General features: G+C 40.5%; 1 protein-coding gene across 2 annotated transcripts in view; it reads right to left on the bottom strand.

The window, feature by feature from the left end:
* Positions 1 to 7,419: 7,419 nt before the first annotated feature.
* Positions 7,420 to 12,886, bottom strand: part of FAM102B (family with sequence similarity 102 member B) — a 95,388-nt gene continuing 89,921 nt past the window's right edge. The window contains exons 11-12 of one of the 2 annotated variants that reach the window (XR_006712567.1): positions 11,224 to 11,643; positions 9,547 to 9,988 (exon numbers count right to left, since the gene is read on the bottom strand). Coding sequence is in view for 1 of the 2 variants with exons in the window: in XM_045478486.1 (XP_045334442.1) it covers positions 11,601 to 11,643 (43 nt within the window). In the remaining variant the exon portion in view is untranslated. Of the gene's footprint in view, positions 11,644 to 12,886 lie in introns of both variants that reach the window. The other variant, XM_045478486.1, reaches the window with a different exon arrangement.

The raw sequence follows: 12,886 nt of genomic DNA, 5'->3' as shown, positions 1-12,886 counted from the left end.
CAAATTGAGTTATCAATGTTTAAAGTTTTTCCCAGGGAATAAGAGTAACTTTAAAATCTTCTTAGGATTCCCTACCTCCTTTGGCCTAAATTCTGACCTGTAATACTTAGATAAAACACAAGACAGGGTGGGGGTGGGGAGGGGAGTGGGTGTTTGAAGGGAAGAGAAGCCTCAGAAGCCCTGTCCAGTTTTAGAGCATCATCCTCTTCGGGTAGTTTTCTGGTTAGAATTGGGGTAGTGGTCTCCATTGGGAGAGAAATAGAGTTTCACACAACGGGGAGAACTGGTCTAAATGAGACACTACTTTCTGAAGTATAGGGAGGGATGTAGGGTGTAAGTTGCCCACACAGGGCAGCTCTACCACCAAAGGGACTTAATTCATCCACCTTCCTGTTCTGATGCCCCTTGGGGATGTTTTAGCTTCCACTTGCATATTCCAAGTCGGGAGAAAAAGGAAAAGGGGCAAAGAGCATGTGCCAGCTTTTGGGTAAAGTTCTACACTGTTAGGCTCTTGTTGAGCGGATTGAAGTCCTCCTTACCACCTGGGAAAGCTGGGAGGTGTAGTCTGATATTCTGGGAGGGTGTATGCCCATGTGACACTCCTGTGAAGGGACAAGGACAGAAAGGACATTGTGGCAACTCTGCCACAACGGGCATATCTTCAACTAACCTGGGAGAGACTGGCTGTGCAGTGTTGGTGCTGGGAATGGCATGCTGGGGCAGATCTTTCAAGCCTTTTTGAAGGGTTAATAAGTAGATGGGAAGTAGATTTGGTGAAGGCAGGGAGGGAAAGAAGGGATTCTGGAAGAGAATCCGATCACTGTAACCACTCCTATTTTTTTAAAATTAAAACACTTAAAAAAAAATTATTCGGAGAGAGAATCCCAAGGAGGCTCCATACCACAGGTCTTGAACTCACAATACTGTGAAATGGTGACCCGAGCCGAAATTGGGTCAGATGCCCAACTGAGCCCCCCCCCCCCCCCCCCCAGGCATCTGGTGATCACCGTAACCACTGTTAACCAGTTGTTCTTAAATATAGACTGCTCCATCAGTCCCCTACCCCCTTTTTTTCTTACTGATTTTTCCCTCTTGAATGCATAGTACCAATAGATTTACCTTTGCTGCCCTCCCCTACCCACACAAAAGGCCCTGTCTGTCCTCCCCTTTCTAGGCCTCTGCCTGACTTTCACCCTAGGGTTTCCTTCTCATCTGTGTTAGAGCCAACATCTTAACCCCAAGGCCAACGCTTTATCCTGTTGTCCTCCAGGCTAATTGATCACTGTTCAAGCTTAATCACCTGAAAACCTTTAAATACTCATGGCTGCTATGGGTGATGGAGCTAGTCTTCCCAGGGCTCCCCCATGTCTTGGTAACAGCAGCACCTACATTCTTCATGAAATTGGTCTTTACCTTCTATTTTGATAGAGGCCTTTCTCTGCACATGGAAAGCTTCTGTTAATGCTCTAAGCCAGGGGTCAGCAGATGTTCTTGCAGGGACAGCAAATCTTTGCAACCTTGCAACTACTGAGCTCTCCGGGAGTTGAAGTGGAATAGCAGCCAGACATAATACGCAAACAAGTGCATGTGGTGTTCCACTGAAATACTTACTAAAAAGGCAGCTGCTTGATGTTGCCAATAGTTTGCAGTTTTTTGTTTTTGTTTTTTAAAACAAAGCTATCTACTCCAACCTTCTGCAGCACAGAAATGAGATCTTTCTAAAGGGACAAAACCAAGTAGAGGCCTGCTTTCATACTGCTGTAAAAGCAGCCAAAGTCAGGTTTGCTAAGGGAGTTTTTGGCCCACTTGTGTGTATGCCGGGAGCAATTAACTGCTTCACAGAGTTCTTGTAAGCACTAAGAAGACTGCGCCTGGCCCAGAGAAATGTTCCTTTACAAATAGGCAGCTGTGTTAATCTTAGGGATGTTAGGTAACTTAAGTATCTGTTCAGTAATAAGGCTCATTCTTGTATCTGGCTAGTCAGTTCTCACATCAATGCATGTTGCAGGTCTAGAAGGTGAACAGTCCTTCTTTAAGGTTCTTTCTGAGACAACCATCAAATACCTGACTAAAAAAAAGTGGTGGGGCACCTGGGTGGCTCAGGTCAGTTGAGCATCTGACTTCGGCTCAGGCCATGAGCTCATGTCCATCCGTGGTTTGAGCCCCACGTCAGGCTCTCTGCTGTCAGTGCAGAGCCAGCTTTGGATTCTCTGTCCCCTTCTCCCTGCACCTTCCCCATTCTAGCTCACTCAACCATTTTTAAAAAGTGGCAACCTATTAACTTCTATGTAGAGAATTTGCTCCGTATACAGCATGAGTTGTGTATACTTCAGGCCAGATTTGAGAGGACTCACAGGTAACTGAATGTGGGGAGCTGCTCAGATGAGAAGCTTAGTCCTCTCCAACCACTACCTGTTACACCTGCTCTCCCTTTACTACCCCATCCTAGGGCATTCCCTCGTTCTTGTAAAACCTACCACCCGGGGGGGCAGGGGCAGTGCTGGATGGCCACCTCCCTTCATCCCTATTCTGTATTTCTGAAAATGGTTTTCTAGGAGCTTCCCAAGAAAAGGGGACATGAAGGCAATTTTAAAATTTTTGTCTAAAAATGTCTCTTTACATAAGAATCAGGTCTTGCTATGAATGGCTTTTTTCTCATTTGGTGAGCTGTGTATTAGCTGCCACCCCCTCCCCTTTTTAAAGTTTATTGTGGGGGAGGGGCAGAGAGAGAGAGAGAAAGAGAGAGAGAGAGAGAGAGAATCCCAAGTAGGGTGTGCACCATCAGCCTGGAGCCCAACTTGGGGCTCTGATCTCATGAACCATGAGATCTTGTCAGATGCATAACCAACTGAGCCACCCAGGTGCCTCCCGTATGTAAATGGTAATAACTTTTTTTTTGATGCAGCTTCCTTTATCATTAGCAATGTATTTTATAAATTCATTAAAAAGAATGAATACACATAGATGGTACAAAACATGAACAGTAATGCAAGTTCATGCTAAAAAAATCTAGACTGATTATTAGGACAAAAAAAATGTCAACAGTTTGCATACCCCCCATTTCACTCCCTAGGGACAACTATCAAAAGTTCTTAGGTTTCTTCAATTAACTGAGAATACACACAGATTCCAGTGTTGCAAGAACCAGTGACTTTTTTTTGTGGGAATGGTTGTTCCTTTTTCTAGGAAAACCCCTTGAATGGACCCCAGGGTTTTGTAAATATAGAGGCCTTGAAACATTTCAGATGACTTTGCTCCAAGGAATTTCACTGCACTGAATGGCAATAAAAAATGTGGTTCTGCTGGAGACCATTTTATCTGCAGATCTTTTTCTTAAGAGGGAGAGTTGTCAAGACCACAGTTCACCTCCCAGAGTAGGTGTGAAATGGGTTACAAAGTATTAGAACACCCTGGCCCTTGATCTGAGTGAAAGTTTGTCTCCAATTTTTCTTTTCATGGTCTAAAAGTGTAAGTTTTCACGGCACTCTGTCTTCAAGTTCGGTTTCCATGCATTCTGTTTCCATGCAGTTGAGATATAAAAGTGCGCTGACAGCTCCTTGAGGCTCAGCTCACATGCTGCCCCCCGCTGCTCCCCACCCTCCTCTGTTCTCTCACTTCCAGTCTCAGGTAGATCATATCCTGCACTTGAGCTCTCTTTGAAGTACTTGTGTCAGCCCCTTGGGCTCTCAGTTCTGTTGCTGATTGTCAAGGAATAAATTCCTAGAGTTTTTTTTTTTTTTGTTTGTTTGTTTTTTGTTTTTTTTTTTTGAGAGACAGAGAGAGAGAGGGAGGGAGGGAGAGAAAGAAGTGGGCTCACCCGATGCTGGACTTGAGCTCACCCAATGTGAGACTTGAACTCATGAACTGTGAGATCATGACCTGAGCAAAGTCAGATGCTTAACCTACTGAGCCACCCAGGTACCCCTATCAAGGAATAATTCCAAATGTAATTTCCTCAGCTAGATGACAACAAAAGCACCTTGTTACATGGGTCCTGTGCATTTAGCTGCTGACAGATCAGGGAGGAGCATGGTGCAAGGTACGATGTTCAAGGATGCCAGATGTTAACTATGACTGACATCCTTTATTAGCTATAGGATACACATCTTTGGGGATATCCCAAAGCAGGGAACACTTATGGGTATTGTTGATCTAGCAAAACAAGCTGGTAGGAGTCAGAAGTCTAGGTCTGTATGGTAAATGTTAGTTTCACCTCTTGTGCAACTAGTTTTTGAAGACTGTATGAAGCATGCAAGTTAATATACTTTTTTAAATTTTTAAAAATTTATATTTTAATTTACATCCAAGTTAGTTAGCATGTAGTGCAACAATGATTTCAGGAGTAGATTCCTTAATGCCCCTTACCCATTTAGCCCATCCCCCCTCCCACAACCCCTCCAGCAACCCTCAGTTTGTTCTCCATTTTTATGAGTCTCTTTTGTTTTGTCCCCCTCCCTGTTTTTATTTTTGTTTCCCTTCCCTTATGTTCATCTGTTTTGTCTCTTAAAGTCCTCATAAGAGTGAAGTCATATGATTTTTGTCTTTCTCTAATTTCACTTAGCATAATACCCTCCAGTTCCATCCACGTAGTTGCAGATGGCAAGATTTCATTCTTTTTGATTGCTGAGTAATACTCCATTGTGTGTGTATGTGTGTATATATATATATATATATATAAATACATATATATATATATATGTATTATGCATATATATATATATGCATCACTGCAGCTCTCTCTGCTTCTCATCCTCCTGTCAGGACCCTAGCTGGAAGTAGTCAAATTAGGGTCTGATCCTTTTATTGGCTTTTCCAGAAACACTGCATTCCTACTTCCACACCTTGGCTTCGATCCAATCAGAAATTTTGCTTTTGTTGGATAGGCTGTTATTCCACTATCTTTGTCTAGCCTCATCCCTCTGGAAGCCATTTATCATGCTATACTGACCATCCACTCTTTTTTGGTAGGAATCCTCATGAACTGAGCTGACAGAATCTTTTAATTCCAAACTGAAGGAAAGTAATTTTACCCAATTTAACCAAAGTCTGTAATGCTTATTTTTTTGCAAGTATATCACATTATGTAAAATTCGTACTGAAAAGGGGCAGCTGCCTGGCTCAGTTGTTTGATCTCAGGGGTTGTAAGTTTAAGCCCCACGTTGAATGGAGAGAATACTTAAAAATTAGTAGTGGGGGCGCCTGGTGGCTCAGTTGGTTAAACATTCGACTTCAGCTTGAGTCGTGATCACTTGGCTCATGAATTCAAGCCCCATGTTGGGCTCTGTGCTGACAGACAGCCTGGAGCCTGCTTCGGATTCTGTGTTTCCCTCTTTCTCTCCCCTTCCCCTGCTTGCGCTCTTTCTCAAAAAATAAACAAACATTAAAAAAAAGTTAGTAGTGGGGCGCCTGGGTGGCTTGGTCGGTTAAGCGTCCGACTTCGGCTCAGGTCATGATCTCATGGTCCGTGAGTTCAAGCCCCGCGTTGGGCTCTGTGCTGACAGCTCAGAGCCTGGAGCCTGCTTCAGATTCTGTGTCTCCCTCTCTCTCTGCCCCTCCCCTGTTCATGCTCTGTCTCTCTCTGTATCAAAAATAAATAAACGTTAAAAATTTTTTTTAAAAAGTTAGTACTGAAAAAATTTAGTGTAGTTTTTCTTTGTCTTAATTCCATGTTGTATTGGGAAAGAAGGGCAGACACAGGGTCACTTTGGGAGAGTTGAACTGAATCACTGAATTTAAAGACCACAAGGTGGCACACTTTTCCCATTTAAAAGTAACTGCACTCAACTCCCCGATATAAATAAGCTAAAAAATAACTTGAAGTTTTTTGCAATGATACTTGGAAATCACTGCTAAATGGTTTAAAGATGTAGTGGTGAAGTCAGTTTAAGAAATGGTTAAGGAGAGGGGTGCCTGGGTGGCTCCATTCTGTGCTGACAGCTCAGAGTCTAAAGCCTGCTTTGGATTCTGTGTCTCCCTCTCTCTCTGCCCCTCCCCTGCTCATGCTCTGTCTATCTCTCTCAAAAATAAATATATTAAAAAATTTTAAAAAAATGGTTAAGGAGAACTAGGAGTTAAAAGTACATAGGAATGGGGTCTAAAGTAATTCATGCAGGAAGGTCTCTAACATTTCCTTGTCTGGTGGGCCCATATGGAGTAGATGTCATTGATTTGAGGAATGACCATAGTTAAAACTTTTATTTTTCCTGCATTTTTGTTACATTTTGTGTAATGTGGGATGGATTAACTCCACTAATGATTTCCTATCATGCAAATGTAAAAGATTTCATTTGCTTACATGTGTCCACACCAGGTATGTGAGATGTAGGTACAGGAAGGAAGGAGTAAAATGTAATGAGGCGGAATGAGGGAGATAAAAACACTGGTGTTGAGGAAAGGTGGGATAAGTCAAGCAGGCTGGGCCTGGGAACTCCATGCATCAGGTGTGGGCAAAGTAGTATGAGGGCAGAGCAGAGGGCCCTGCCAGGTTCTGCTGTGATCTGGCACAAAGTTATCCCCATCCCACTTAGGCCAGCAAGCAGGATCTTTCTCCTTAATGCACATTACCTCCCATAACCTGCACTGTCCAGGAAAGCCATGGCAATCTGGAGAGAGAGAGAGAGAGAGAGAGAGAGAGAGAGAGAGCGAGCATGCACACATGCACACAGGGGAGGGGCAAAGTGAGAGGGAGGGAATCCCAAGCAGGCTCCACTCTGTCAAAGCAGAGCCCCAGGTGGGGCTCAGTCTCATGAACTGAACTGTGAGATCATGACCTGAACAGAAACCAAGAGTTGGATGCTTAACCCACTGAGCCATCCAGGCATTCCTGAACCATTGCTCTTTATTTAAATTGCTATTGTAATTTGAATGACAGCAAAGGGAATGTCATGGCATTGTTTTTCATCTGTGAGGACCTAGTCAAAGGGAGGAACAGTCTGTACAGTGGTGACACTGAGTATCATTTAATGAGGGTCTTAACCTAATAGTGGCACATTTATTGACCATCTATGTGTCTCGCACTAGAATTAAGCTCTGTACGTAGCTGCTGCACAAAGGCAAATTTTAGCTTGATAATAGTGCTATTGTTCTTCACACTTCATGGGCTCTTGCTCACAACACAGAAGAGTTAGTGGTAGTATTATCTCCATCCTAGATTAGAAAACAGGTTCAGAAGGGGGCTTGGATTCAGTCTCAGCTCTGTCTTACTCTAGAGCCCATGTTCACACCACTGCAGGGTGAACCTCAGAGTTCAAAGAAGGGTCTTTCACCAGAAGATTCAAGTCTGTGCTATACCATCTGCTAATAAATGAGGGGAACCTCTCAGGAAAAAGTTACACTGCTTTACTTCTGTTTTCTTACCTTGGCAAGGATCTGATGGATTTCTGGCAGAATCTTAACTGACATTTTAAAGTATAAACACTGTAAAGTTTAAGATGATTTTTATTGAAGATTCACCTTAACATTATTACAAATACAATAAAAGGGTTTTTTTTTTTTTTTTGGTAAAAAAAATTTCCTGGAATTATAGTTGTACAGTAAAACAAAGAAATACATAAATATGAAGGTCATTTTCCAAGTATTAGAACAATACTAATGGAATCACTTTCATAACAATTTTTTTTTTCGGTAAATATTTACATGATCACCCACAAGTATACCAACTTCCAGAATAAGACATATTTCCAAAAAACAATCAAACAATATATCCTAAGTCTTTCTCTGCATGGGATTTGGTCAATGAATATCAGCAAGAGAATTTTGTTATATATATATATATATAAGATGAACATAAACATTTGTAAATGAAGACTATGCTGTCTGTGTAAATAAGAAATTTTGCCAGCTTTGTCATATAGGAAGTAGCTAGAGACCACTCACATGATTAAAATATATTATGTATATATTATCTTACGAAACATCACATATAAGGTAATAATAAGGCCTTTGTTTCCAGAGTAGTCTTAAAATATGGTTAACAGGCTTAATTTCATCCTTTATATTTTTAGAGTTCATATTCTTAAACATCTTGGCTATTAAAATTATGCATAGTACCTAAGCCAACACAGAAAGTGGCATAACAATTTCAGTTACAGTACTTGACTATATTCACATGACGTACCATCTAAGAATTGACCAAGTATAATTTCTGAACTGTCCCAGTTTGACCTGTTAAAACAAAATGCAACCCCATCATATGAGCCCAGTTTCTTTCAAGCATATTATAAAAGTCTTAGGAAGCCTAACAGTTCAGAGTACTTAAATGAAGTATTTTTTTAATTTTTAATTTTTTAAAATGAAGTATTTAATACTGTCAGCTTGAGCTTGCAAAGTGGTCTAGTTGGCATGGAAATCTCAGTCTAAAATTACTTCTGGATGTTTTATGTTTTGGTTGGTGGTTCGTTGAGGATTTGTTTTCTTTCTAGAAACAAATGGGCTAAGGTGGTGGATGCTGATGGCTCACAGTTTTCATGAAAAGCAAAACAAAACAGAAGAATCTAGTTTGGATAACATTACTCTCATGGTATTTCCTGGAATGGGATGATGGACTTCAGGAATTTTGGTCAAGACTTTCTCAGATTTTAAGTACTAATCCATATCAGTTGCTTGTATATGGAAGCCTTCAACACCACAAAGGGGAGTCAACCATCAGAATGCAAACTGATGGCCCAGGGCTGCTCTGCCTGCCCCCTTCACATCCGCTCTGGTCTCAGTTACCAGCTCAAGTCATGGGAAGTGGGCTCCTGACCAGCTTCTGTACTTCTCCCAAACAAGGTATTTAAGATTTCTGTATCTAACCACAAATATATAGCTTTAATATGCCATTATGTTTCTCTAGGATAGGATTAGAAAGACAAGGTTATATATCTGCAAATTCTCTAAGACTGGGTGATTTGAAATTTGATTTTAATATTAAAAATCAATTTATTAAAATCCATTTTTTCAAATCCAATTTTCTAAACTCCAAATGGAACCAAAAGTGCACTTGGTATTTAAAAGGCAATTTTTTTCAGTAGTTACATGGTTACATGTTCTAAGAAAAACCAGAAAAGTAAGGCAGACACTTAAGTGAATTTTAACAAATATTTTCAGAGGACTGTAATGAAATGTGATTGCAAAGTATCCCAATGCAACACAAAATAATATGAAACCAGACTTGCACTGATTTTTCCCTAATCAATTTTTCTATTTATTAAAATGATTTCTGGGGTGCCTGGGTGGCTCATTCGGTTAAGTGTCGGACTCTTGATTTCGGCTCAGGTCATCGTCTCACAGTTTGTGAGTTCGAGCCCCTATGAGTTTGAGCCCCTGCATCTGGCTGTGTGCTGACAGTGCAGAGCCTGCTTGGGATTCTCTTTCTCTCCCTTTCTTTCTGCCCCTCCCCTACTTGCTCAGTACATGTGTGTGCACAAGTGCATACACTCTCTCTCAAAAATAAACATTAAAAAATAAAATGATTTTCTACTACATAAATCAAGATGTATCTGGTGGCTGCTAAAATTATAAAGCCATGATATTTATACATTTCAAGATTTCCACATTTTGTTTTTAAAAACAAAATGTATCATTTTAAATACTGGGAGTCAGTCTTGTATAAAGGTATCAGGCTGAGCACAGGCAAGATGGACAATGCCTGGATTACAGCATGTTTTACATATCTGAAGAATGTCTTCCCTGAACCTTGCTTACAATCTATAGTTCTTATTTTCAAAACTGCAAAATTATTTGCATTAGTGCCAATGAAAAATATAGTCTAGAAATAATATTTTGAAAATAGAAAAATATGTTTTTAATACATCATAAATATCTCCAACACTACCTTCTTATCTCTGTTAAATACTTTGACACCTCCCCCCCCCGCACCCCCACAACACCCCCATAATATATAATGGACGGATCAACTCACTTGTTAATCACAGAGAGCAAGCAAGTCTTTACCACTTCAGCTAACATTTTCCTTGGTTAGACTAAAATGTTCAGGTCACCTTTTTTCCTTTCAAAACAAAACAACAAAAGTATTAGTAACGACTCAGAAAACCTTCTCTCTCAACATTCAAAATATTCTAAAATGGAATTTAACCTTTTAAAAAATATCTAGGTGCAACAGTAGTACTGGATTAATTTGGAATACCTAATCCTTGAATTGTTAAAAAACCGAAAACTGTAACATGAACTACTCAAATTTTTCTAAACCTTTAAATTTGGGTATTGAAATATTTTAATATATTTTCCCTTTACTTTGCCAAAACAAAAATACCTAGACCAAAATTATTCAAACATACCACATTTTTTTTGACATGGTTTTGAAAGTAAGGACTGGGAATTACTGGTTCTAAAGAATCTACATTTTTCTTCAGTGACTGAATGATTCCAAGAAAATTAAAACTCGTCATGTAAGACCAGAAAAACTTTTCCCACCTGATAAAAAGATGATCTATCTTTCGAGCTTGTTAAACTGGATCCAGATCAGATAATACTTGAAAAGCTGCATTGGATTATGTTATATTTTATTGTCTCAAAACAACAACTGTTATAGTAAAGGAAAAAACATACTATCCCATCGTGGGGAGTTAAAATAGAAAATCACGAGTCTATGTCAGTAATGTCAAGCAGCTGTCCCCTGTCTTATCTGCCACCTCCTTGGAACAATTTTCAGTTTCAGATAAGTCTGAACTTACACAGAAAAGGCTGCTTGGCTTTTGATGCTAAGGTTTTTCTCCTGTTCTGAATTTTGACTCCTGAAACCAGCAGATATTATTCAGTGAATAATAGAACAGCTCTTAAGGTGCCTCATGGGAGCCTACCATATTGAATATTAAGCTTAGCTTGAATCTCATATATAGTGCTAGCGGGAGTTGTGCAGCTCATCTAACATTAACAAGTAACAATGCATGCTGCATAATAATGGCGTTACACTCATTCACACATCTCAGACTTAAACACGCTTATTCCACTTGTGACGGATACGTTTAGAATTAAGCATTCTCCACGCTTTGACTGTAGTATAGCATTTCCCCGAAGGATGAACACCCAAACTTTCTATCAATTATTTAACCAAGAAGAGTTAATAAACCTAGTACAATACCATAGGTAGCATATAATATTATGGAAGATATCCTTAAGAGATTGTAACTATCTTGACAGAATTTATAGGGTTCAAGACATTCACTTACTATCTCCCAAACATTAAAATTAAATAATTAGAGCCCAAACCTGTTGAGCACCTACCTCTACTACAGGTTTTACACTTCAGGACTGAGCTATACTCAGACGTATAATGTTGTTTTCCCCACCTGGCTGTTTCAAAAGAAAGAGCAGGCTTTCATTATCATGTGCAGTGACCACAGAAGCTGTGTGCCTCTAAACACACGTGGCACAGCACCTGGATACTACTGTTCTGATGTTCCCTTTTGGTGGGTGGGACAGGATGGTGGCACACACTTTCACAGAAGGAATCAGTGTTGGCTTTCCTCTTGATAGAGGAACGCGCTTCATGTTTCAAATATGTTCATTTTCTCATAAATGCTTGAATGAAGTGCCTTGACAGCTTGATTGCCCATGTCTCAAACCCCCAGGGAAGGAGCTTCAGTTCACCAGCTTGACTTCTAGCGTTTGATCACAACTTGTTCATAAGCTCCAGACCCCACCCTACAACCAGAGGAAGAAAAAAAAACCCTTCAAAATCTTGAACTGTAATGTTTGAAATTGTTCTAATTAACCTTGCACTCAAAGAGTTAGGTGCATTAGGCATTTTCTACTAGATTTGATTTCCACAAGGTTTAAAGATATCACAGATAGAAAACACTTGAAATATTAAATGTTTAGGATTAGTACACTGGATTAGTCTAGACACACTTATTCCTACAATAATCTAGTACTGTTCCTAAATCTTGACCTGTGGCAAGAAAACTTTTCTTTAAACATGTTTATACATAAATCCTAAAATCAGTCTTATCCTAGGGCATATACTGACTGGCAATTTACCCAGGCCTTGCAGAGTTATGGGTGATAGTTTTTAGTTGCAATTATAGTGTGATGTCTTGTTTGTTTTATTTATTTATTTTGTGAGAGACAACACAAGTTTGGGAGGGGCAGAGAGAGAGAGAGAGAGAGGGAGAGGGAGAGAGAGAATCCCAAGCAGGCTCTACACTGTCAGTGCAGAGCCCCATGTGGGGCTTGAACCCACGAACTGTGAGATCATGACCTGAGCTGATGCTTGGACGCGCAACTGAGCCACTCAGGCACCCCTACAGTGTGAGGTCTTAATGCATCTTCCTGGAAAGTGTGAGAATTTTTTTCTTTTCTTTTTTTTTTTTTTTAATTTTTTTTTTTCAATGTTTATTTATTTTTGGGACAGAGAGAGACAGAGCATGAACGGGGGAGGGTCAGAGAGAGAGACGGAGACACAGAATCGGAAACAGGCTCCAGGCTCTGAGCCATCATGAGCCATCAGCCCAGAGCCTGACGCGGGGCTCGAACTCACGGACCGTGAGATCGTGACCTGGCTGAAGTCGGACGCTTAACCGACTGCACCACCCAGGCGCCCCGAGAATTTTTTTAGTCAACATGCCAATGTTTTTATATGTAGTCAGTAATGTAAATTATACCCGTGTAATACAGATTTGAAGTGAAGTGATCTTGAAGAGAGGTTTATTTCTTCACTAGCTTGGTTTGGCAGGCTGCTGGTTGTCCCTCTGAATCTATCATCTCCTTCTTCGCAGTTTCAGCTGGCAACAGGCTGTCCAGGCTGCTCACCTAGAGGCCACATTTCCTAAATGCCTTGTTGATAGGTGTTGCCATGTGACTGTTTCATGCCATGGAACATGAATGGGGATGTGTCAACTTTGTCTCACTTGCTTAAAGAGCAATTGCTTGCCTTGGACTGGTAGCA

The sequence above is a fragment of the Leopardus geoffroyi genome, chromosome C1, assembly GCF_018350155.1.
Source record: "Leopardus geoffroyi isolate Oge1 chromosome C1, O.geoffroyi_Oge1_pat1.0, whole genome shotgun sequence".
NCBI classification, from domain to species: Eukaryota; Metazoa; Chordata; class Mammalia; order Carnivora; family Felidae; genus Leopardus; species Leopardus geoffroyi.
This window is presented reverse-complemented; position numbering and strand designations above follow the sequence as displayed.